Source organism: Trachurus japonicus, chromosome 11, assembly GCF_045865225.1.
Source record: "Trachurus japonicus isolate A0001 chromosome 11, Traja_1.0".
Taxonomy (NCBI): Eukaryota; Metazoa; Chordata; class Actinopteri; order Carangiformes; family Carangidae; genus Trachurus; species Trachurus japonicus.
Window position 1 is genome coordinate 11,144,291 of NC_140917.1, and position 23,138 is coordinate 11,167,428.

Below are 23,138 nucleotides of genomic sequence, written 5' to 3' on the forward strand. Positions count from 1 at the left end.
GAGTCTTGGTCTTGCTATGCTCTGGTCTTGGTCTTGACTCAGTCTGGTGTTAAGTGGTCTTGACCGCAACACTAGCGCATGCATGTAACTTCATGTGATGATTACAGTCACAGACCAATGCACACAAACAGGTTGACAGCTCCTCAATGTCAGTTCTCAGAGAGAGATGATCCTCTGTCCGATTAGCTTTTTCTTGACCTTAAAGTCGTTGGGTTTGATTCCCGGTCCCAGTGGCACTCTGAATATTTCTGCAACCAAATGTTCTAGTTTGTCATGTTGTTTTAGTTTAGTGTCTTGATTATTTCACTTGCTGCTATTTTTAAGTATTGTCTCCGTGTGGGTCATTACCGATGTTATGTCCCTTGGGGCCAACAAAAGCTGGAGCGTAACAGTCCTACTAGCTACTGAAACTTGTCTTTTGACACGGTTCAGCAGTGATGCATGTCTGCTGCTATGGTTACTGTGATGAGGAAGGGAAGTGAGAAACTGCCCAGCTGCTCCAGCTGTATAGGCCTTCCTTCTCCAGCACCCTGAGACTCCCTGCAGACCACTGGAGTGGAGGAAGCTGGGCTTTGTGTGTATGTGTATGTGTGTGTGTGTGTGTGTGTGTGTGTGTGTGTGTGTGTGTGTCCCTTTATAAAGCAGCACGTCTTGTAGCATTTTCTACACTGTCTGCAAGACTTCAACCGCCCGAGATGGATCGTCTCACCTTTCAGTTTCTTCTGTTTCTTCTGTCTCTAATCGGTAAGATCACTGTTGCACACACAGTTGTCAATTGTTTGTTTGTTTATTCCTTTATTCATTTCTTTCTTTATTTATCTATTTACTTACTCATTTATTTATTAGGGGTCTTGTCTTGCTGACAATCAAGCTTGGTGTAGCCCATTTCACTTCCTGCCAATATGATAATTATAATAAAAGCAAACAAGAGTTTCTCTGCAGACAGTGAGGAAATGGAAAGGGGTTCTTGGATCTTTATCATTCATTTTTTCCCCCTGTAGTCGTTGATGTGTCCAGCTCCTCCACCTCAGGTCTAACCTGTCCTTCATCTGTCTTCCCTCAGGATGCTGCGCGGGGCAGGACATTCTCCCGGAGGGTCCCGTGGTCGCAATCGTGGGGAGAAATGTGACAATAAAAACCCTGGTCAACAAGCCGGAGTATGTGTTTATCGTCTGGCATTTCAACCACGAGGGCGAGCAGGTGAACGTCGCCGTCCTGGGTCCCAAAGGAATCAAAGAGGGCGAGCAACATGCAGGAAGAGCGTCTATTGACCCGACCTCCGGTGCCTTGACCCTGATGTCCGTGAAGCTGGAGGACAGTGGGGATTACAGCATCAACATACTAGCAGCGGACGGCACCACCAGGACCGCAGAGATCGAGCTCCGAGTTCTGAGTGAGTGTCTTACCTGTGATAATCAAGCAGCATTGACCTTCTTCCATCTTTTCTCCATGTTGAAGAAATGATCCTCTTCTGTTTGGATTTGTCCCATTAACTCTTCTCCTCGTTTTCATGCTTTTCATTCATCAGGACAAATCACTGTGACTCAAACTCCTGCATCTCAGTCTGTTGTTCCAGGTCAGACTGTTTCTATCAGATGTCAAACCAGTTCAGATGTCAGTAACTCCATCAGTTGGTACCTTCAGACGCCTGGAGAAGCTCCCAAAGTCCTGATTTCTGCTGCTACAACCCGTCAGTCTGGAGTTTCAGGTCGTTTTAGTGGACGTGGATCTGGGTCTGACTTCACTCTGACCATCAGTGGAGTTCAGGCTGAAGACTCAGGAGTTTACTACTGTCAGCAGAGTCACAGCGAACTGTTCACACTGTGAAAAAGCGTCGCACAAAAACCTCCCTCAGCTGCAGTGGAGGTGATCTGACTCAACAGCTGCACTGAAACTAAAACAACACAAGTTGAACTAAAACAGTCAACAATGATCCACTTTGAACTTTTTAACACTACATATTTAATGGAAAGGATTAACAGTAGTACATTTTTATAAAATAACATTTCATTTTCAATATCAATATTATCAATATTATCCTCAGGTGAAGTCAGAACATTGTATTCCTGTAAGTTACAGTGGAGTTTACACTTATCACAATCTGTCATTAACACATTTAAATTGTCTGTGCTTCAGTAGGCTGTAGTAAATACACTGAAACAAATGACATAAAGTCCTTTCTTCACTGACTTATTTAAGAAAAACATCTTCACAGTCAGTTTATGAGACACTGGGCCCCTGGGGGCCAGACATGCAAAAGGCCCAAAAGGTAATAGTCTCCTGGTAAAAATCCTAATTTTACCTTTAAGTGTCTGTAAAGGGCTTTGTTTTCTTTTTGAATCAGGCTGAAACGTCTCATTAAATGTAAGGTATAGGCCCATAAACCTCCAGTAATATGACAAAAAGAATGAAAACTTACTTGAAATTACTTTTCTTCATTGCTCATTTTATTATTTACTCAATTAAGCAGCAATTTCACCCACTTTTCTTTTTTTTAGGGGCTCCGCAGGGAAGAAAGCAAAACAAAACATGAATCTGAAAGGAAAACTCATTTATTTACAGACAGTTATTGCTGTTTTGAACACAATGTCAAACATGTTCAGGCCTTTTTAACATACTGATATAAGAGTTGAGTCCAAACAAGCTCACAAAGAGAGTTTCTATTTTTTTCACTCACTGCTTTCTAGGGTTTGGTGGGAAGGTGTAGTCTGTCACTTTTTACAATAAAGACAGTACGTTTTAAAATCTTTTACTTTTTACATTTCAATACAGTTTTATCCTCTAAACACTAAATAATTACTCCTACTGTTCAAAAGCACAGTTGTCCTTTTGTCATACTTCAATCAAATGTAGAGATTGAAGTCACGCTGTTACACAAGTGTCTCCAACAAGATTATTATATAAAATAATAGTAAGCAAACACAAAGCAGAAAATGGGACAATGTTCTCAACTCTCAGAATATATTGAAAACCTACATTAACACGACAAGTGTCCCTCAATTTGAAAAAAAAGTACATAAGCAAATGAAAATCTACTGATTGGCTGTAGCTGTCAACCACACTCTATCTCTGGCTTCATCATTAATTGCTTTTCTTAGAAACAACTCAGTCTCCTCCACTGTTGCTACGTAACTAAACCCTACACTCTACACAATTAAACCTGGATTAAGTGCGTGTGATTGTGGAGTAAACGTGGTCCTGGTCTCTGTGGGCTGGATTGATGCGCTGGTAGTTCAGATTCAACTCCTCATGTCTCTCAGACAACTGAAAATAATATTTGAAACACATTAGAAAAAGTAACTTCTGAAATACAGAGGTGGCTGAGATCATGTTTGCTGATACAACATGAACCAGTGATGTGCCTCGTATCACATGTTTAAGAAAGTTACCTCCATCTTAATGTCATCTGTGTTCACCTTTGAGCGTGAACCCAACATCCTGTTCCTCTTCCTTGTGAAGAACAGCAGCAGTAAAGCAACTGATAACAGGACGATCACGACCACACACACAACCACGGAGGGAAAGTAAACTGTGGGGAGACAGAGAGAGCATATTATACTTACTTTTATTTATTTTAATCATTTCTTATCAGTGTGTTACTTACTTGTGTGAATGCCTAAAATAAAATAGGAAAAAAATATATAGTATAGGGTCCTACAACATGAACACAGGGTCGATTGGACCATAACACGTATTTGCTTCTGCAAGCATCTGGTGCATTCTGGCAAATTTGTCACACCCGTTAGTTTGTATTGTGGTCCTGAAAGATATTCATTGGTACCCTCGCCCTTAGCCTTACCCCTTCATCCAAAAGTTGAATCAGGATAGCCCTTTCTCTGAAATTAGGTGGAGGGGTATACTGATTATCTACCCTGCAGGGATACTCTGAAGGGTAAAAGTGAAAAAAATAGTGTAGAAATCGCATTAGGCCTCAGTGTTACTCACCAAAACATTTACAAAGCAGATTTGTCTTAAAAGTCTATAGACCCACATTTTCTGCATTCCCCATTGCTTCTTATGGTTGTCTTCTTCACAGCCTGGGCAGATGTATCACTATGTTTTTTTTTTTTTGTTTTTTTTTGCATGTTTCCACCATCAACTGTCGATCAGTGAGCCTTGACACCGAGTGTAATGACATAAATATGTGCTATACTCTGTACATTCAAAACACAAACAGAAGGAGCACAGAGACGAGGATCTGACCTGTGACGGACAGCGTGTGCTTGTACGCGGTGGTCTTTCCAGTGATGGCGTTGGTCGCCTCACACGTGTACGTCCCTGCGTTCCAGAGAGTGGCCTTCTCAATGGTGAACTCCGCCGTTTTCACCTCGGTCTCAACGCCGTTGAAGCTCCAGGTGAAGTTGGCAGGTGGGCTGGAGGCAGCATAGCAGGTGAGGGTCAGCCAGTTGTTCACCTCCACGCTGCTTTGCCCCATTACCATCGCTGGTTCGGGACCAACTGAAGCCAGACAAGAAATCATCATTAAAGGGATAGTTCACTCAAAATTGAAATTTCACTCATCATCTACTCACCCTCATGTCGACTAAGGGCTGGGAGAAGTTTCAGAGTCCTCCGTGCCTTCTCGGAGTTACGGGGGGCTCGGCGCAGCACTGCACTGCCATATGATGGTAGCAAACGGGGCTCACTTTTATTAAGTCCAAAAAGACACACCAAAAAACATTTAAAAAAATGGAAGCTCCCAGTGTCTCAGTTCACTGCTTTGCCTGTGTCAGTGCAAATCTCGCGCAAATTTGCTTTGACACCCAGTTCACGGCTCCGCAAATCGAGCGAGATTCCGGCAGAGCAACACTGGGAGCGTCCGCTACAAACTTAAAGCTTAAAACATAGACTTATTTAATTTTTTTCGGAACAATTTCTCATGTTGTGGCTTCAATACAAGAGGGACATTACAGACGAGCACTATGGAGGTATTTGGATGTTTTCTGGTGTGTCTTTTTGGACGAAGAAAAGTGAGCCCCGTTTGCTACCGTCATATGGACATGCAGTGCTGCGCCGAGCCCCCCTGTAACTCTGAGAAGGGAAGGAGGACTCTGAAACTTCTCCCAGCCCTTAGTCGACATGAGGATGAATAGATAATGAGTGAAATTTCAATTTTGAGTGAACTATCCCTTTAAATTAATTAGAAAAACAATTACTGTGAATGAATGGGTGTGTGTATTAGTAGTATTTTCTGTTTGGATACGATCTATAGGACTGGGTCCTGAACCAACACCTTGGTTTTCATGTTTTCACTTAGGAAGAGATTAAAATGAGCATAAAATTTGATGACCTTTGTTGACATGATTACTATGCGAACAAGGTGGTAGTCATGGCGACTTCATGTCTGAAAGTTGTGGTCTCTATACCATTGATAAGCTGAGCTGTCGACTGTGAGGTCAACAGGAGGCCAATCAGATGGTAGCAGCAGCGGTAGAGATAGTGAGGATGGGAAAATAACTGTATCAGTTTACATTTCACTCTGAATGCGCTGTATCGTCAAATCAGCCAGCTCCGCAAAGGACTCATGATGCAACACCACAAACCACTCGTTCACATCCCTCAGCGACACAAACACTCACAGAAAACCCCCATCTTGTAGGAGGCAGCGTCAGTGCTGACGGGGTTCCTAAGCTGACACGTGTACTCTCCGTTATCCTCTTTCTCCAGCAGGTCGAACATCAAGGTGCTCCTGTCGTCAGAGAACATCAGGTGGGAGTTGGCCTTCAGAGGTCGGCCGTCTTTCAACCAGGTCCTGGTCTTCACGGTGCCGATCTTGGCCTCACAGCTCAGGGTGGCCGAGCTGCTGCCGGCGAAGAGGATCTCGGATGGACCAGTGATTTTAGTGCAGGAAATGGGATCTGTAAATATGTAGAAGATAAAAAGAACTTTATTTTTTCACTCGACTGTCACCCTTCATCTTCACTGCTGTCACAGAGACACTTCAGATAAGGGTTAGCCTCCTCTTGTGTTCGGGTCACCGACCTGTTTTCAGGTTTTAAATGCATAAAAGTACCACATACATTTGTTTATTGCATCAAGGCTTTTTGACTTTGTCAGGAACTTCTATTTAAACAAAATAAAACTTTTTTTTTTCCACAAAATTCTTAAATGCTCTGGTTAAAATTATGACATTTGTGGTGGCAATTTTGACCCGGTTATAATGATAAGAAAAATAATTAGAGTTATAACTGTGCAAAACCAACCTTTTCATTGATAAGGAAGCCTAACAACATACCCAAGAGATGAGAAACAAATGGAATGATAAATAATAGTTTTTAGTGTGTTTTACAGCTGATTTAAAACACGGATCAAAACTGACCCTAACCAAGAGATGGTGGCAGAAAGCTAACAAAAGACGAAGGTTAAAACCACATTGTGGGCAAGTACTTTGCATGTTGATCTGATGCAATGTCCAAACAAGCTGCTTGAGAAAGTTAAATCATCTCCATAATGGTTTCTTTTATTAAACATGATCCATATCAAACTCTCAAGTTCACATGTTGAAATGTTTTGCTTTATAAAGATTCAGGACATTTTAATAAACGTGTAAAATGACTCACCCAGCACTTGGAGCTCAATGAACTCTGTAAAAAGTGAGTCGTAGTCATAATATGTGTAACCCTCCACGTCCTTAGGGTTAGGTACAATGGCCATGCCATACTTTCCACTGTCGCCCAAAGTCACGTCTCTCATGGTCATGAAGCCGTTCGTCCTGTTCACTGACACTCTTCCAATATAATTTACGCTCACACCGGGAGGGTCCCTATACGAACTGGCTATTTGGGTCCTTCCAGACGTATCAAAGCGAGCCCACAGTATCAGTGACTCCTCACCTATTTTGTCCACTAAGGTTCTGAAGGTCACACTTGTGCCAGAACGTTCGTAAAGCGGGCCTGCTGGGAGAAGACGTCGCCCTGCACAGCATCCTAAGTGGAAGAGATTTTTTTGTTTTAAGTTAGACTCACAAACACACACACAGCTACTGTACAACAATCCAAAAAGTAAAAAAATAAGTGTATTCATGTGTCCTCACCGGTTAAAATGAGCAGAAACAGAAGCGTCAACTTCAAGGTGGACAGACCCATCCCAGCAGAGGCAGAGCAGAATCTGCTTATGCTGTCAAAAGGACATCCTGTATAAGTTATAGTTATCTACGTATGTCGCTGTCCTTAACTCTGACCACATCCTCCATGATGATCACACCGCCAAACCAACACCTCTTTCAGCACAACCTGAACATGACAACTTTAATGGCTACTTGTGTGATATTGGTATTTTAACGAAACAAGAAAAAAAACAAAATATAACAGACCCCCAGACTATAAACAAAGATCATTTTTTACAGGGGGCACGCATTTTGGGGCATTCCTTTTTCAAGTATATTTTTTGGCTTTTCATGCCTTCATCTGATAGGACAGTTAGTTGAGAGACAGGGAATGAGGAGGCGGGGGGGGGGGGGGGGGGGCAACACGTAGGGTAGGGCCACTCAACGAGGGATTTCTTCATTGCCTAAGCCTAACCAGTGCAAAATCTTTTAGGGAAAAAAACGGCAGGATGTCTAAAAAAAGAAAAAAATACCGTCATTCCGACCATAGGGGGCAAGAACTGTCAGAATGATGGGACATTTGATAGAAAATTAAGTGTTGCCATTTAAACAATTAGAGGCCTGTGTCGGACTGGTGGGATGTCGGAATGGCGGTTGCGCCCCAGCGGTGTGGCTCAGGTTACAGGTAGAGCGATGGGGGGTATGACATCATCGTTTCAGAAAAGATCCGTTTTGGGCGTCCAGACGAAAACGCTGGGGCGTTGTTTTCAGATTTTCCCACTTTGGGAAAATAGCTTACCGTTTTTACCCCCGAAAACACTGTATCTGTCTGGGCAAGATGCTGGAACGATAAAATACTTACAACTATTCAATGGCCTCTGGGAAAATTTCAAAACACCGCCCCAGTGTTTTGGTGTAGACACCCCAAACTGATCTTTTGAGAAACGATGATGTCATACCCCTCACCGCTCTCACCGCTAGACGTAGTGCTGCGTTCGAGACAAGTCGGAACTCGGATCTTTCCGACCTCTGATTTGAAAAAGTGGAATCGAACGGCACCACAAGTCGGAGAAAAAAAAATCTACCCCGACTACTGCGGCTAAAATGCACCCTTTCAATCACCATCGATGGTCATATTTGCACTGACAGGACTCAACATTTAATCAACTTATAATGTTTGGAGTTTGAATATCTGTACGCAGATATTTCTTGAAAGGATGCTGTGTTCACAGAGTTTTTTTGTTTTTTTTTTCAAAACAAACAAGAAAAAGATCATTTTGGGTGAAGGTCCGATTCCGTATGGACAGATTTAGGCCTATCTGTAAAGCAATTGTGTACACACAAATGACGACATAAACATCAACAAATGAATACTGCAGTCCTGTGTTATTATCACTTTTTATTTGAACTTGCAAATGACTAATTTGTACATGGTTCTCCTGATAATTTTTTTAAATAAAAATAATAATGTTTGTGACAAATGACCAGCATTAAATCTTTTCCATTCAACACCTCCCAGGTGTCCACACTGAGACCGTTCGGGCTACAAACTATTACGGCTCTCAACAACACACTTGTGCTTTTTCACACGTGCCTGTCTGGTGAATCGCTTCCCGCACACCGCGCAGCTGTACGGTTTCTCCCCCGTGTGCACCTTCATGTGACACGTCAGGTTCCCCTTCTGCGTGAACTGTTTGCCACACACCGAGCAGGTGAAGGGTTTCTCCCCCGTGTGGAGCCGGAGGTGGTGCACCAACGGTCCGCTCTGTGTGAACCTTTTACTGCAAATGGTGCAACCAAACGGTTTCTCTCCGGTGTGACATCTCATGTGCCTCCGCAGTGTCCCCATGTGGCCAAATATTTTACCGCACTCAGAGCAGGTGAGGGATTTTGCTTTACGCTCCTCATCACCTGTCGGGATTACGTTATGTAACGTATTTAAAACAGTCTCTGGGTCTCTGGTCTCCATCCAATAAAAATTCCTGTCTTCTATGTGTTTTGAAGTCTGGAAATTATTGACTTTTTGTAAAAGTTTATCAGAAACTGATTTTCTGTCTAGTTCTGGTCTCCTACAGTCCTCTTCAGTTTCAGATTTCAAATACTCTCCCTCTCTGTTCTCCTCAGTCTGACTCTGATGAAGCTGCAAGGTCTGAGCTTTTTCATCATCATCATCCTCTCTCTTCACAGGGTCGGCAGTGGACGTGAACATGGTGCCATCAGCCTCCTCCAGTCCTTGAAGCTGCTCTTCATCCAGACTGGTCCACAGCTCCTCCTGTTCCTCTTTAATGTGTGGAGGCTGTGGTGGGTCGTGCTGGTCCAGACTGGAGCTCCACTGCTGCTGCTCCTCAGAGGAAACATCTGCTCGACTCACCAAGAGCTTCTGAACTTCTGCATGAAACCCTGAAGTACAGACAAACGGATATGAATTTATGCTGATCCAACATGAACACGTTTTATTAATTTGAGGGAATATCTTTAAATCTATTATACTGTATCTCATAATATTTGCCATTACGGAACAAGTAGTTGATCAGCCTGCCAATCTAACTTCCTGTTAACAAGCAAAAAACATTTGATCCTCTTACATTTCTGTTTTCATTTCTATCTTAATTGACATTGTCTTTCAGTGTCAGTTAATGAAGCACAGGCTTAGATGAATTTTATTTTGTATCACACTTATTATACTGATTTTTCCATGACTGTTCCCAGTCTTTAATTTACTTTGAAGTAGAGATGGTTTCTCCTCTTCTATTTTCACAGGGTCGGCAGTGGATGTGAACATGGTGCCATCAGCCTCCTCCAGTCCTTGAAGCTGCTCTTCATCCAGACTGGTCCACAGCTCCTCCTGTTCCTCTTTAATGTGTGGAGGCTGTGGTGGGTCGTGCTGGTCCAGACTGGAGCTCCACTGCTGCTGCTCCTCAGAGGAAACATCTGCTCGACTCACCAAGAGCTTCTGAACTTCTGCATGAAACCCTGAAGTACAGACAAACGGATACTATGATGAATTTATGTTGACCCAACATGAACACGTTTTATTAATTTGAGGGAATATCTTGAAACCTATATATCTCATAATATTTGCCATTTAGGAACAAGTAATTGATCAGCCTGGCAATCTAATTTCCTATTAACAAGCAAAAAACATTTTATCCTCTTTTTATTCTGTATCACACTTATTATATTTTCCATGACTATTCCCAGTCTTTGATTTACTCTGTTTGGTTACTCACTGATGTAAACAGACTGACCAAAGTGACAGAAACCTATCACCAAAATGCACAAACTGCTGCCCCCAAAATGACCACAGAGATAAATCATTATTTCTGATAAAAGTTTTTCCACCAGTAGTTTCGACTTGGACCTGACTGTCCACTTCTCTGCGACAAAGCCCACTGCACCTGTCATATTGTGTGTGCTTTTTGTTGACTGCATGGTCTGATAGACTGTAAAACTAAATGACCCTCTGATAAATAACATCTCCTGAACTTGTAAAACAGTCTGACCCCCACCCTGAAACATTGTCTCTGAAACAATGGAAGTTTTTCCCCAGACTGGATGTAACCACTTTGTGTATTAGGCCCTTTGATTATTAGTGATTTAATCAATCATCTATGTTAGAGTTTCACCATTTGATGAATGTCTCTAATCACTCTGAAGTGTTTCCTAAATGTTGCATGGCTGATGGTCTCAGTGCGAGAAGTACAAAAGAGTGATTCATTGTCATATGAAAAGACCCCCTGATGATCAAAGGTCTCCAGATGTGAATGGTCCCATTTGGTATGTAGTTTAGAAGTGTCTTTGAGTAAGGACCTCAACCATGAGTTGATCTGAATACCAGAACTCCCACACATCGAGTGTGTTGCATCATCTGTTTCTTATTGTTACTGTTGGCTATAGTTCGTTCACTTTGTGCATCACAATAAACTGGAATATTAACCTTCATTTCTAATATTGCCTTGGTGAGACTTTTGTTCTAAATAGTTAAGAATCTTTGGTCTTTAGTTATATGGTAAGTTTCATTTGGTAACATTCATACCCTCTTAACCTCTGAGTTGAATAGAAAAGATTGAGTATCATGTCCTTTAACTATTGAGTTATATTTTATGACCTGAATATCTCAACCCAGGTGTCAGGGCTGTTCTTCTATGTTAAGAAGGTCACTGAATAGTTTAAGTCTACCATCGCTGAACTAAGTTAGTCTTAAAGATCTGAGTTATGGCTGCTATTCATACCCTTAACCTCTGAGTTGGACAGACAAGATTAGAGTATTATGTTCTTCTTACACCTCTGAATACTTCAACAGGGCTATTCTCCCATGTTAAGAAGGTCACTGATGGTTTTAATATACCATCTCTGAACTAAGACTGATGCCAGACTTCTTAACAATATAATTTAGCCTAATAAGGGTTTACATTTTTAATGATTGATTGACTTTTAGTTATTTTTAAATGGAGTAAGAGATTAAATAAATATTTAATTTATTTTGAAAACCTCCGTTTAAAAACAATATACTATTGGGGAGATATTGATATGTCTCTAGATATTCCCTCCCCTACAAACTAAATTGAACGAAACCACATCAGGGAATCGGACTCTAACAACGCGACAGATGTTCCCAGCGGTGCAGTGTGGAGAGAGGACGTAAGTTACGCACCTGTTTCCTTCCCCGTGGTGTGCGTCTCCGGTGTGGGAGCCACGTCCAGCAGCAGCAGCCTGCGGCGGCGGCTCGTCTCCTCCTCGCACTCGGCTATTGTTTGGTCCAGAAGTCCGAAGATCTCCTCCACAGCCGCGGTCAGTCGCTGCTGGATGTGGACCTTCAGAGTCTGAATCCTGGACATGGTTCACACAGAGTCAGGACGGAGGACGGAGGACGGAGCTTGACGGTGTTTGCTGTTGGATCCAGCTGCCTGTCGTAGTCTCCTAGTCAGAGAATTGATCTAACAGAGTGGCGACACCGAAGATAAACCTCTTTTGCCCCCTTGGTTGCGCGCGCACCTAGTATTGTTTGTACACAAGAAAAATGGCGGACATAATTCTGACCAACTTCCGGGTTATGGGGCCCTCATCTTATAGATCCCTCCTGTGCTGCTGGACCACGTCTATTTAGGCTACTGTAATGATACTGGTTGGGTGTGTTTTGAACGTTATTTCACTATGTGGTTTAATAAAACAAATATGATGCTTAAAAATATTGCCGCTCACAGTTTTTCTCAGTTGGTTTGGCTCATTTCTTGAAACAGAAATTGGGCTACATTCTCAAAACTCTCAGATCATTTGGCAAAACAGTGTTACAGTTCAGCACAACAGCATAGATCATTTGCAAAAGCACAACTCTCTCTCAAAAGAGTTCACTCATGTGTCAAGAGGCAAAATTTCCTTTTCAAACAAATTAGTCAGTGCCCCCAAAATGCATCGTCCCTTTGCCATTGTGTGAGCACTGCAAGTCAAAATGTTTCATGTTCTCACTATGGCAGAGGACCATTGAAATATTCCTTATGTCCGCCTCTCAGTGTTAGCCCAGTGCTGCATTGTCAAATAGTTACTGTACTAGTTTTTTTTTTTTTTTAACAGAATACAATTGTGTAGTAGCCTACAAGGTTTGACATCACACATTGCACTCATGCTACCAAGGGAGGGTAACCATTTTTACTCACATGATGTAACTTCCACATCAGAGTAAAAAGAAAATGTACACATCATAATATAGGCCTACTGTAATATAAACACAAACAAAAATAAGGAAAATGATGAGTAGCCTACTGCTGTAAATACATATATGGTAAATGTATAAATTATTGTTGTGTGATGTTTATATTCCTCTTGTTTTATTCTGTTTTTTCTCTTTTATCCTGTTGCTGTTTGTTCCTGCTGCTGCACAAATGTAAATTCCCCCACTGTGGGACAAATAAAGGAATCTTAACTTACTGTAACTATTCATGGTTTCATGTTTTTGACTAATTTTGACAATTGAACAGACTATTGTGCATGTGATGACATATAGGCTATAATGAAATGATGCTGACATGTTTTATAGAGACAACAACCATTAGACTGAGAATCAATCAATCAACAAGATCTATTCACTTGGAAATTGTGCTAACTGCGGGCTATCAGTAGGCCTACTTAATCATTTGCAAAGATTTATGAAGACATTTGCAATTTGATGAAATTGAATGAGAAATACAATTCTGTTGTGAACATTTGCCAAGTGGTTTGGAGGGATGTCCATGTTGTTTTGAGAATGTAATTTCTGTTTCGAAAAATGAGCCAAACCATGAAAAAACTGTAATATCTATAGGCCTATTGCTTTACTCCTCTTTTTATTTTATGTAGCCTATGCAATTTTTTTTTAGGTAGGCTAACCTTCAATTTGGAATTTAAACAAATTAAAAAAAAAACAATGCAGTGAAACAAGTTTATCATATGCCCACAGTATTTGTTTTATTTTTAAGTCAATTGTATTAAAAAAAAGAGTAATAAATCTCATTAAGACATTCTGTTTAGGTTAAAGGTCTTGTTATGTTTTTTCACTGTGCCTATTGATTTTATTTTTCATCCAATTTTCCTCCTTTGCTTTGTTATTGGTTTCCGTTTTTGATAGTGGTTGTTCATAGGCCTACAGAGCAGGATGTAGCTACACTTTGTGAAGCATGTGTAGGCCAACGTGCTAATGACTTGGTGCTGAAAATCTACTGCACAAACCTCTCAGGTAAACTTAGACATACTGTACTTACTAAATTTAACCACTAGATGGCAGCAGATTGACACGGATCAAATTCACATTTTGAAAGGTGAAGAGGGCCCGGGCGGGGATTGAACCCACACCTCCCGGGTACATCATCGTTTCTCTCACGGCCTTTGCCTGTGCCCTTTTTATTTTTTGAGTCCAGCAGCTTTGGGGACAGCTTTGTCTCTGCCGGTGGCGCCGATGCGACCACTGATGTTGGGGAGGCAGCTGCTTCGTTGTCCAGGTCCTTTAGGTCAGGGTACGGTGGGGGCAGGTCCTGTCTGCGGGCGTGGAGCTGGGCATGGTGGGGCAGAGTCCAGGTCCGAATCCAGTTTCAGACACTGCGCCACGACATCCTCGGGGCCCTGTCTGTGCTTTGCTTCCCTCATCCAGCAGGAAAAGGCTGACCAGTTTACCTGAAACTCCAGCTTTTTACCTCTCCTGTCTGTCAGTCTCTTTTTCTCCACCTCTGCCAGTCTCACCTCTAAAGCCTCCAGCTGTTTGACACTCGGCTGCCTGTTGTCGGGAAACTGCACTGCTTGACCCACAGATCTAACTGGGCTACACTCTCCATCCCATAATTAGCTGACATGAATCTCACGTTAGGAGCACAATAATCAGGCTTAATGTCCTCCGTGGGAGGTTTACTCTTTCTAGATCCCATGACTATGCACTCCAAGATCTTTTAGCAGTATCCAGGAAAAAATAATAATTTTCGAAATTTTTGTTGAATTATTATCTCTAATAAATTTAGAACATTTTAGATGAACAATTAAACTAAATAAACTTACCAAAAAAATTCAAAAATACTCACGATCAAAGAAAATAATTTGGATTAAAAAAAGGATTTTCCTTTTTTTTGGTCAGGTTCACTCTGATTGCAATGTGTATTTACTTTACTTCAATTTAGATTTTTTCAAATTATCAGCATTAATTTAAAATTTATCCCAGACAGTCAGACATTTACCTTTTCTGCCCCCTTCAATAGCCTATGTGAAGGGCAGAGTAGTCAGGTCACTCGGCCCTCGACCTACAGTTACTCAGAGACCTCGAATCTCCAGTTAGCGCGAGCCCAGTCTTCTCCTTCACCTTTCAATTCATTCCCCAGGCGAAAGAACCGGTGCCGGCACGTCACGGCTACTCTCGATCAGTAGGTGGAGAAGAGCTTGCTAATCCTTTGGTCCAGTTCCGTCGGTGAGGGGACTCCCAGGTTTCCAGATGTGAGGCCCTCTTCTCAACCTTCCTTTGTGGGGCCCTATAGGCCGTTGTTGTGTGCACTCTAAGCACCTTTGGTCCAGAATCACAGAATCCGCTCACAGATGAGGTCCTTTTGTGGTCTCCAGATTTGTGGTGGCAAAAATGTTTTCTGTTCTTTAATAAAATAATTAAAAAGAAAGTCTCTACACGTCGGCTGTCTTTCTTGAGTTTTAATAAGCATTCATGAATGGAGTCACACACATGCAACTGAATAGCACACGGTCAGTGGGTAAGTGAACACAAGATGTTCTCATGCTCACTATCTTTATAGTTCCCAAAACACTGAACAGCAGACAAAATATATGATACTCTGGTGGTTCTGCCTACCTTCACCACCAGGACACAACAATCTCTTGTAAAACAGGACACTCTCCTAACCTTTAACCCAGTGGTTCCCAACCTTTTTTGCACACATATTTGGCCTGTTTAAAGCAGAAGTAAGTGGTCCGGTCGTTTTCGCTAATGCTGCGTTCCAGGCAGGCTTTTGAAATCATAAATTACAGCTTCAAGTCACAACTTACGACTTTGTAGCGTTTCAGGCAACCCACTCGTGTTTTTCCGACATGTTTTACCGGTGAAAGTCACTATAACGGCCACTCGTAACTTCCGACCGGTGAACTCGTACCAGATCGAACTGGTACGACTTCACGGTCGGAAAAATACGAGTTTCCTTGAACGCACCATAACAGTCCTCGTCCCTACGTCGCCACATTCACGGCGTTCCTTGGCTGCACACACAGCCCTGCATGCCGTTCTCTCTCCTCATTGGATAAAAACTGTAGGATACGATAAATGTTTTCTCCTCGGCTCAGAGCAGAGCAGAGGGACTGACAGACCCATGTTTCAGTCCAAACACTCTATGTAAGTGATTGCTGTCGGAAGATATAACTATTTAAGACTTATATTAAAGCAGAAGTAAGTGATATATTTGTGTTAATATAAGTCTTAAATAGTTATATCTAGGGATGCACCGATGCATCGGCCGACCATCGGCATCGGCCGATGTTCGGCTCGTTAACTGCCATCGGCCATCGGTAAAAAAAGATGACATTCACCGATGGCAGTGGCCGATGTTTATGTTGATTTAAATGTCGCATGAACGCTGTGCTCGGGAGGAACCTTTCTATTTTCCTTTTTTTGGGGGGGAACATAACTATGCCCACAAGAGGGCGCCAGCGCCACACTTTTCTTTGTCAGGTAAAAGAAGATGGCGACCGTGTGGGAATATTACACTGTGTCGGAGGACGATCCCCGTCATGCTGTTTGCAATGCGTGTAAAACTCATATTTCAAGAGGTGGGACCGACAGAAAGTCGTTTAACACATCAAATTTAATTGGACATTTGAAAAGCCGGCACGCAGCGGTGTACAACGAGTATCTGCAAGCTGACCACAAACGGAAAAATGAAGCTGCCAAGAAAGCGAAAACAGCCACCGCCGGCAAGACTCAGACTTTAATTGACACGGCCTTTGAGAGAGTAAAAGAACTGGCTCCAGACAGCGCTAGAGCAAAACAAATAACAAAGAAGGTGATGGAGTTCATCGCTCTAGATGACCAACCTTTCTCCGTAGTAGAGGACGTGGGGTTTCGGAGTCTGATGCAGTTTATGGAGCCACGCTATAAGGTGCCTAGCCGACGTCACTTCGCCGAGGTCTGTCTCCCAGAAATCCACAACATTGTGGCCACACACATTCATGAGCTACTGGCCCGTGACATCGCCGCAATCAGTTTTACCACTGATATATGGAGTTCAGATGTCAGCCCCGTGAGCATGCTTAGCCTCACGGCACAGTGGATTGACAAGGACTTCAACCTGATAAAAGCAGTGCTGCACTCGCAAGAGTTCACGGGCTCACACTCCGCAGTTGCCATCTCTGATGCGTTTGAAAAAATGTTCCAGGCTTGGAGCATTGACAAGACCAAAGTGCATGCTGTGGCAAGAGATAATGCTAGGAATATGTCGAAAGCTATGATGGACAGTGGTCTGGCTAGTTTTGGCTGCATGGCACATACTCTGCAACTTGCGGTCCATGATGGTGTTTTTAGCCAGCGCAGCATCACAGATGTTGTGGCTATTTGCCGAAAAATCGTCGGCCACTTTAAACACTCACCCCTCGCCTATTCGCGTCTCCAGGCTGTGCAGATCCAGTTGGGGATGAAACCAAAAAGGCTACAGCAGGATATTTCCACTCGTTGGAATAGTACATTTTACATGTTGGAGAGCATGCTTGAACAAAAGCGCACACTTGCTACATATGCCGCAGACTACGACCTCCCCGCCACCCTCAGCGCGCAGCAGTGGCAATTAATTGAAAACTTTATAACACTGCTCTCCCCGTTTGAACAGTTGACCAGAGAAGTTAGCTCATCAGAGGCATCAGCTGCCGACGTCATTCCCTCTGTGAGAGCCCTGAGACGTCTTCTGAGCAAGCAGACTGACACCGACCACGGCGTTAAAACAACAAAGACCGCATTACTAGATGCTGTAAATAAACGCTTCGATCAAATCGAGTGTGATCCCATGTTCTGTATTGCTACCTTGTTGGATGCCAGATACAAAGATCGCTACTTTGATGAGGATGTTAAACAAAGCGCACGAGCAATACTTCATGCGCACCTGTTGCCTGCTGCTGGTGCCGAGGATGAGACGCGCGATGGAGAGAGCGCACACCTGCAGCGCAAGAGGCAACGACCCAGCGGAGCAGGACCCTCCCTGCATGATATGTTCGAGGAGATTCTGGAGGAGAATGGGAGAGGCCAAGTACCTCTGTATCCCAACAACTTGATATATTCTTGGCAGAGGCCCCCATTCCCAGAGGTGAGACTGCACTCGGCTTTTGGAGAAATAATCACCTGCGTTTTCCAGGACTGGCACAAATGGCACGCAAATACCTCTGTGCACCATGCACAAGCACAGACAGTGAGCGGCTGTTCAGCTCTGTGTCTCATATCTTGGATGAAAAAAGAAATAGACTTTGCTGCGACAAGGCAGAGATGCTTATCTTTGTAAAGAAAAACATGCATCTTACCAAGAAGTAGGTGAGAGATACACATTAATGAAGAGGAGGCCCACTGTATGGGACTGTTTTTCCCTAGAGGCCAGTTTTGTTTCATAAAGATGCCCCATGTTCCAGCCCATAAGTTCTGAAACACTGTAATGTTTTATTCTGTATGAAAAATACACAAGGTGAAAAACATAGCCCTATTTATTTATGTTTGTATTTATTAATAACATATTTTATTTATTTTCCAATTTTTACATTTACACTTGATGTACATTTTATTTTTGACAAATATTTTTTTCTGGGCAATGTAGGTACTGAAAAAAAAACTTCTCCTTGACTAAGTTTGTGTTCCTCAGGCTAGAACCACTCAAATAATTTTGTTGGGCAATGTAAGTGCTGAATAAATATTTTCACTGATTAGTCAACAGTCTAAGAGGGCTTTTGGGCTATTTTTCAGAAAAGAACTTGTCATGTTAATTACCGTAAGGTTAATGTCAACTAAAAATTGATATTAAAGGTTGTTTTTGTTTCATAAATTTGTCTCATTTAATTTGTGCTAATTAATAGTATGATGAAGAGCTGAAAGACATTTAAAATAGTTCAGTAATGTTTCTGTGGCACCAAAAACGAAATAAATAACAAAAAGAAAAAACATCGGCATCGGCATCGGCCATCGGCCAAGTTGTTATTTTAAACATCGGCATCGGCATCGGCCCAGAATTTCACAATCGGTGCATCCCTAGTTATATCTTCCGACAGCAATCACTTACATAGAGTGTTTGGTCTGAAACACGGGTCTGTCAGTCACTCTGCTCTGCTCTGAGCCGAGGAGAAAACTTTTCTCGTATCCTACAGTTTTTATCCAATGAGGAGAGAGAACGGCATGCAGGGCTGTGTGTGCAGCCAAGGAACGCCGTGAATGTGGCGACGTAGGGACGAGGACTGTTATGGTGCGTTCAAGGAAACTCGTATTTTTCCGACCGTGAAGTCGTACCAGTTCGATCTGGTACGAGTTCACCGGTCGGAAGTTACGAGTGGCCGTTATAGTGACTTTCACCGGTAAAACAGGTCGGAAAAACACGAGTGGGTTGCCTGGAACGCTACAAAGTCGTAGCCTAAGTTGTGACTTGAAGCTGTAATTTACGATTTCAAAAGCCTGCCTGGAACGCAGCATTGGCGAAAACGACCGGACCACTTACTTCTGCTTTAACACAAATATATCACTTACTTCTGCTTTAAGTGTGAATGTTTTGTATTGACTTGTTGACTTGTGAGAGTGTAATGGATGTAATGTGTTTATTGGTATGGACAGCTGCTTCACACAGCAGAGACAAGTGGAATGTGTTTCATGTAAAAGTGTCAGTGTAGAAAAATGTGGGAATGAAATTTAAATAAAGTTTGTTTTTGTTTTTAGAAAAGATGAAGACAAACTGTGTGTGTGTGTGTGTGTGTGTGTGTGTGTGTGTGTGCGTGTGTCCTCAGTGAACTGTATCAGTCTCTGCAGTATCTTCCAGCTGCAGCAGTCAGTTCAGTTTCTGTTCACTTTGACTGAGGGAGGTTTTTGTACAACGCTTTTTCACTGTGTGAACACAAGCTGACTGTTGATATTGTGGACACTCTGACAGTAGTAAACTGCTGCATCTTCAGCCTGGACTCCACTGATGCTCAGAGTGAAGTCGGTCCCAGTTCCACTGCCTGTAAAACGACCTGGAATCCCTGATGCTCGCTCAATTATGTGGAAAATAAGTAGCTTTGGAGATTCTCCATTTCTCTGACTGTACCAGTGTAAAAGTTCTTTACCACTTGAAGTAATCGTACCAACCTTAGGACTGACCCTACAGTTGATGGTGACTGAGTCTCCTACAGCAGAGCTCACTGCTCCAGACTGAGTCACTGTGACCTGACCTCTGGACTCTGAGGACACAGAGACAGAAAGATAAAACAGAGTCATGGTTTTGTGGGCTTCATTTCAGAGGGACAGATGTTGATAGAGGAGTTGGATTCTCTGGACTTTACCTGTGAAGCAGCAGCAGAGGAGAGTCCAGATGAGGACGGAGACCAAAGTCATGTTTTTGATGAGGAGGATTTCTGTGTCTTGTGTTGTCATGAAGGACAGCTGTCAGTCATCCAGTCTTCAACTCTCAGGACTATAAGCTCTCCCAGAGCACTGGAGCATGGTGCTGCTGATGCAAAGTGGCTCTCTATGGAAATGCTCTGACTGACTCCAACAGGGACTGGGATCAACCTGATCATGTTTATTATCAATAGATCAATCAATTGATCAGGGTATCGATTGGAAAGTTGTCATTGATTTTATTTATGTGGATTTAAATTGCGAATAAAATTATTGTAAAAGCTTGTTTTGTGTCTTTGAATTTGAGATAAGAAACATCAATTTTAATTTAAAATACATTGAAAAATATAAATATTTAAGCATAAATATTGTTTGAAAAATATTACTAATTGTCAAATACGAAGCTTTTAAAAAACAGGACGTGATTTAGTAGAATTGGTTGATGTCAAAATCAGGAAGCCGTGTCTCTGTACAGTGAGAGGTTTTTGTACGACGGCTCAGTCACTTTGTATCACTGTGGTACACGTTCGGTGGAGGAACCAGACTGGAGTTTGGATGTAAGTTCAATTTTCAATGTCTTTTTCAATTTTGTCTGTCACACTTTTTTTCATCTAGAAACTAAAATATTATGTCATTTTACATCTCCGTTTACATTTTTTGTCCTGAAAATGTTCTGCTGACATCAGAAACTAGGGTTATTTCTTTAAAGTGTTGATGAGTCAGCACATTATCAATCTGGAGGAACCAGAATTGATGTTGGAAATAAGTTTCTCATCAAATCTTTAATATTGTCTCATCAGTTCAGCTTCTAATTTCAGTCAGTGAACATTTGGAGCAGATATAAATTTCCACCGGGCTGATCCAGATCACTGTAACATTTCTGTTTGATTCTTCATTTGAACTCAGAGCAGCTTCATTCAACTTTAGTGAAATGTGAACAATTTGAGGAGCAGGAAATATTGAAGAACAACAATCCTGTTTTAAAAAATAATTTTTCACATTTAGTCTTTACATTTGAAACAGTTTGGAAGATGAGTTGAAATAATTGTGAACAGTAAGTCTGAAGTTTTCTGAGGCTGTTTCATAGATGTCTGATGTTTAAATGTGGTCGTCACTTATTTGTGGCTCATAATGTCCTTTAACATTAGATCTGATTAACCTTGTTGATCTTGATAGTAAATGTGTTGGATTATGAATGGACCATGACTTTGTAGAACATTATATTTTACATTTATTATATTTTAAAAAACATATTTATTTTTGTAATATAAAGTGCAGTAAATGAAGTTGTTGAAATGTAAAATAAACTTCTTCATTTTCCAGTGTACTTTGATATCTTTCACTCATATGAGGACTCTTTCTGTGCTGATGTGCATGAGAGGTTTTTAAAGGGAAGTGAAACAATGTGTGAGTGAGTGAGTGACTGGTGGAGCAGAAAAACATCTGACAGAAACTCCTTCAAGGACAAAAGCAGTAACGGTGTCCTCTGCTGTTTGATTGACACGTTGTGCTCTGTGTCTCCTATAGGTGATGTCCGTCCCACCCTGACGGTGCTGCCCCCCTCCAGTGAGGAGCTGCAGCAGCAGGGGAAGGCCACGCTCATGTGCCTGGCCAACAAGGGCTTCCCCTCAGACTGGAGTCTGGTCTGGAAGGTGGACGGCGGCAGCAGCAGCAGCAGCTGGGAGGAGAGCAGGAGCCCCGGGGTGCTGGGGAAGGACGGCCTCTACAGCTGGAGCAGCACCCTGAGGCTCCCTGCAGACCAGTGGAGGAAGCTGGGCTCTGTGACCTGTGAGGCCACCCAGGGCTCCCAGTCTCCGCTCTCAGAGACACTGAGGAGAAACCAGTGTCCTTAGTCCTGAGCTGACTCACTGGGACTCTACTACTGGTTTTACTCTGCTCCTGCTCTCTCTTTCTTTGATTTCTTGTGCTTCACTAACAATATTTAGCAGCTTCTCTCAGTGTTTTAATTTTGTTTATGTGTTTAAACATAATAAAAATCTGATCATCACATCAATTGTTTACGTGTTTTCATTTAACGTGTCAGTGACGACTTATTAATCCTGTGTGATGAATTCACAGAGAAAGTCTAAGATTACCCAAAATGTTTGTCCATACATACTGTAAGTTCATCCTGTAGTGTGTATAAACTTACCAATAACTTATCATTATTGATTGATTGATCAGTATCAACAATACCTTCATGTGTTTCCTTGTTTCTTCATTAAATTATATATATTTACACATGCATTCTCTTGATGAGGTGATCGTCAAAGAAACATAAAGAAATTAAAAAAAAACTGAAATAATTCTCTGTATGCTGAACAGTCAAATAACAAGTAATTTTATATGTGAATATATTAATCGATCCATTATATTTGATTGTATGTCAATAAAAATTCCCAATTGTTTAATCAGCAAATAAGTCCATGTTGATCAAATACAGTTGTGAGAACTATCAGTATTTTTTCTTTCAGTGTCATCAAACATCACCTGAGCTTTTTGTTGATGTTGAGCAGATTGATTCAATCTCTATTTTCATCAATGTATTAACAGAAATGCTAACACATCATGCTGTGTTCTCCTCACTGCTGGAACAACTGACTCATTCAATCATCCTCAGGGAGATGATTAAAACTCTGGATGTTTTGTTATATAGCAATTTCAAAGCATTGATATAAAGCCATTGATACCGAAACAGCACACATTCCTCTTATCTCACAGTGTTAATCAGTCATCATCTGTCAGATGATTTTTTTTTCTCACTTAAAAAATGTTCGTCTGCTACTATCAAAAACTCCTGGAGCCCCACAAGGCTCCATCCTTGGTCCTCTGCAGTTTATATTTTGTTTGCAGCTTTCACTCATTTTTCTACCAGTGATAAACACTGGATCTTATCCTGATTAGGAGCTGAATGGAAATAAGAGGAATTATGTCTTTGGTGGAAAAACTGAAAGTCTCAGACATTAGATATCAATGTTCCCCTAAATGTTGATCGACTGATTTTGTCCAAAGTTACGTTTAATTCCCTGT

The 23,138-nt window shown here is 41.9% G+C and overlaps 2 protein-coding genes and 1 gene segment (V, D, J or C); 1 reads left to right on the plus strand and 2 right to left on the minus strand.

The window, feature by feature from the left end:
* Positions 1-4,162: 4,162 nt before the first annotated feature.
* LOC146978262 (cell adhesion molecule CEACAM6-like) lies at positions 4,163-6,699 on the minus strand. The gene is made up of 3 exons (XM_085790574.1): positions 6,561-6,699; positions 5,580-5,858; positions 4,163-4,458 (listed from the first exon to the last, which is right to left on the minus strand). The coding sequence occupies exons 1-3, from the start codon at positions 6,697-6,699 to the stop codon at positions 4,163-4,165; spliced, it is 714 nt and encodes a 237-aa protein (XP_085646700.1).
* A 1,807-nt stretch (positions 6,700-8,506) lies between these two features.
* On the minus strand, positions 8,507-11,908 carry LOC146978263 (uncharacterized). The gene is made up of 3 exons (XM_085790941.1): positions 11,700-11,908; positions 9,767-9,976; positions 8,507-9,445 (listed from the first exon to the last, which is right to left on the minus strand). The coding sequence occupies exons 1-3, from the start codon at positions 11,881-11,883 to the stop codon at positions 8,589-8,591; spliced, it is 1,251 nt and encodes a 416-aa protein (XP_085647067.1). The 5' UTR covers positions 11,884-11,908; the 3' UTR covers positions 8,507-8,588.
* An 8,678-nt stretch (positions 11,909-20,586) lies between these two features.
* Positions 20,587-22,025, plus strand: LOC146978264 (Ig kappa-b4 chain C region-like; the record flags this gene model as incomplete). The annotated part of the segment is given in 2 exon segments: positions 20,587-20,665; positions 21,636-22,025. Coding segments are annotated over 2 exon segments (405 nt in total), but the record flags the coding sequence as incomplete, so codon positions are not given.
* Between the last annotated feature and the right edge of the window lie 1,113 nt (positions 22,026-23,138).

Excerpts from the sequence above, each read along its gene's own strand:
- LOC146978262 (XM_085790574.1), bottom strand. The coding sequence starts at position 6,699 with ATGACCATGAGAGACGTGACTTTGGGCGACAGTGGAAAGTATGGCATG. Across the intron at positions 5,859-6,560 it reads CATTGAGCTCCAAGTGCTGG|ATCCCATTTCCTGCACTAAA; the intron begins GTGAGTCATTTT and ends ACATATTTACAG. Across the intron at positions 4,459-5,579 it reads CTACAAGATGGGGGTTTTCT|TTGGTCCCGAACCAGCGATG; the intron begins GTGAGTGTTTGT and ends GTCTGGCTTCAG.
- LOC146978263 (XM_085790941.1), bottom strand. The coding sequence starts at position 11,883 with ATGTCCAGGATTCAGACTCTGAAGGTCCACATCCAGCAGCGACTGACC. Across the intron at positions 9,977-11,699 it reads CACCACGGGGAAGGAAACAG|ATGTTTCCTCTGAGGAGCAG; the intron begins GTGCGTAACTTA and ends TGAGTCGAGCAG. Across the intron at positions 9,446-9,766 it reads GAAACCATCTCTACTTCAAA|GGTTTCATGCAGAAGTTCAG; the intron begins GTAAATTAAAGA and ends TCTGTACTTCAG.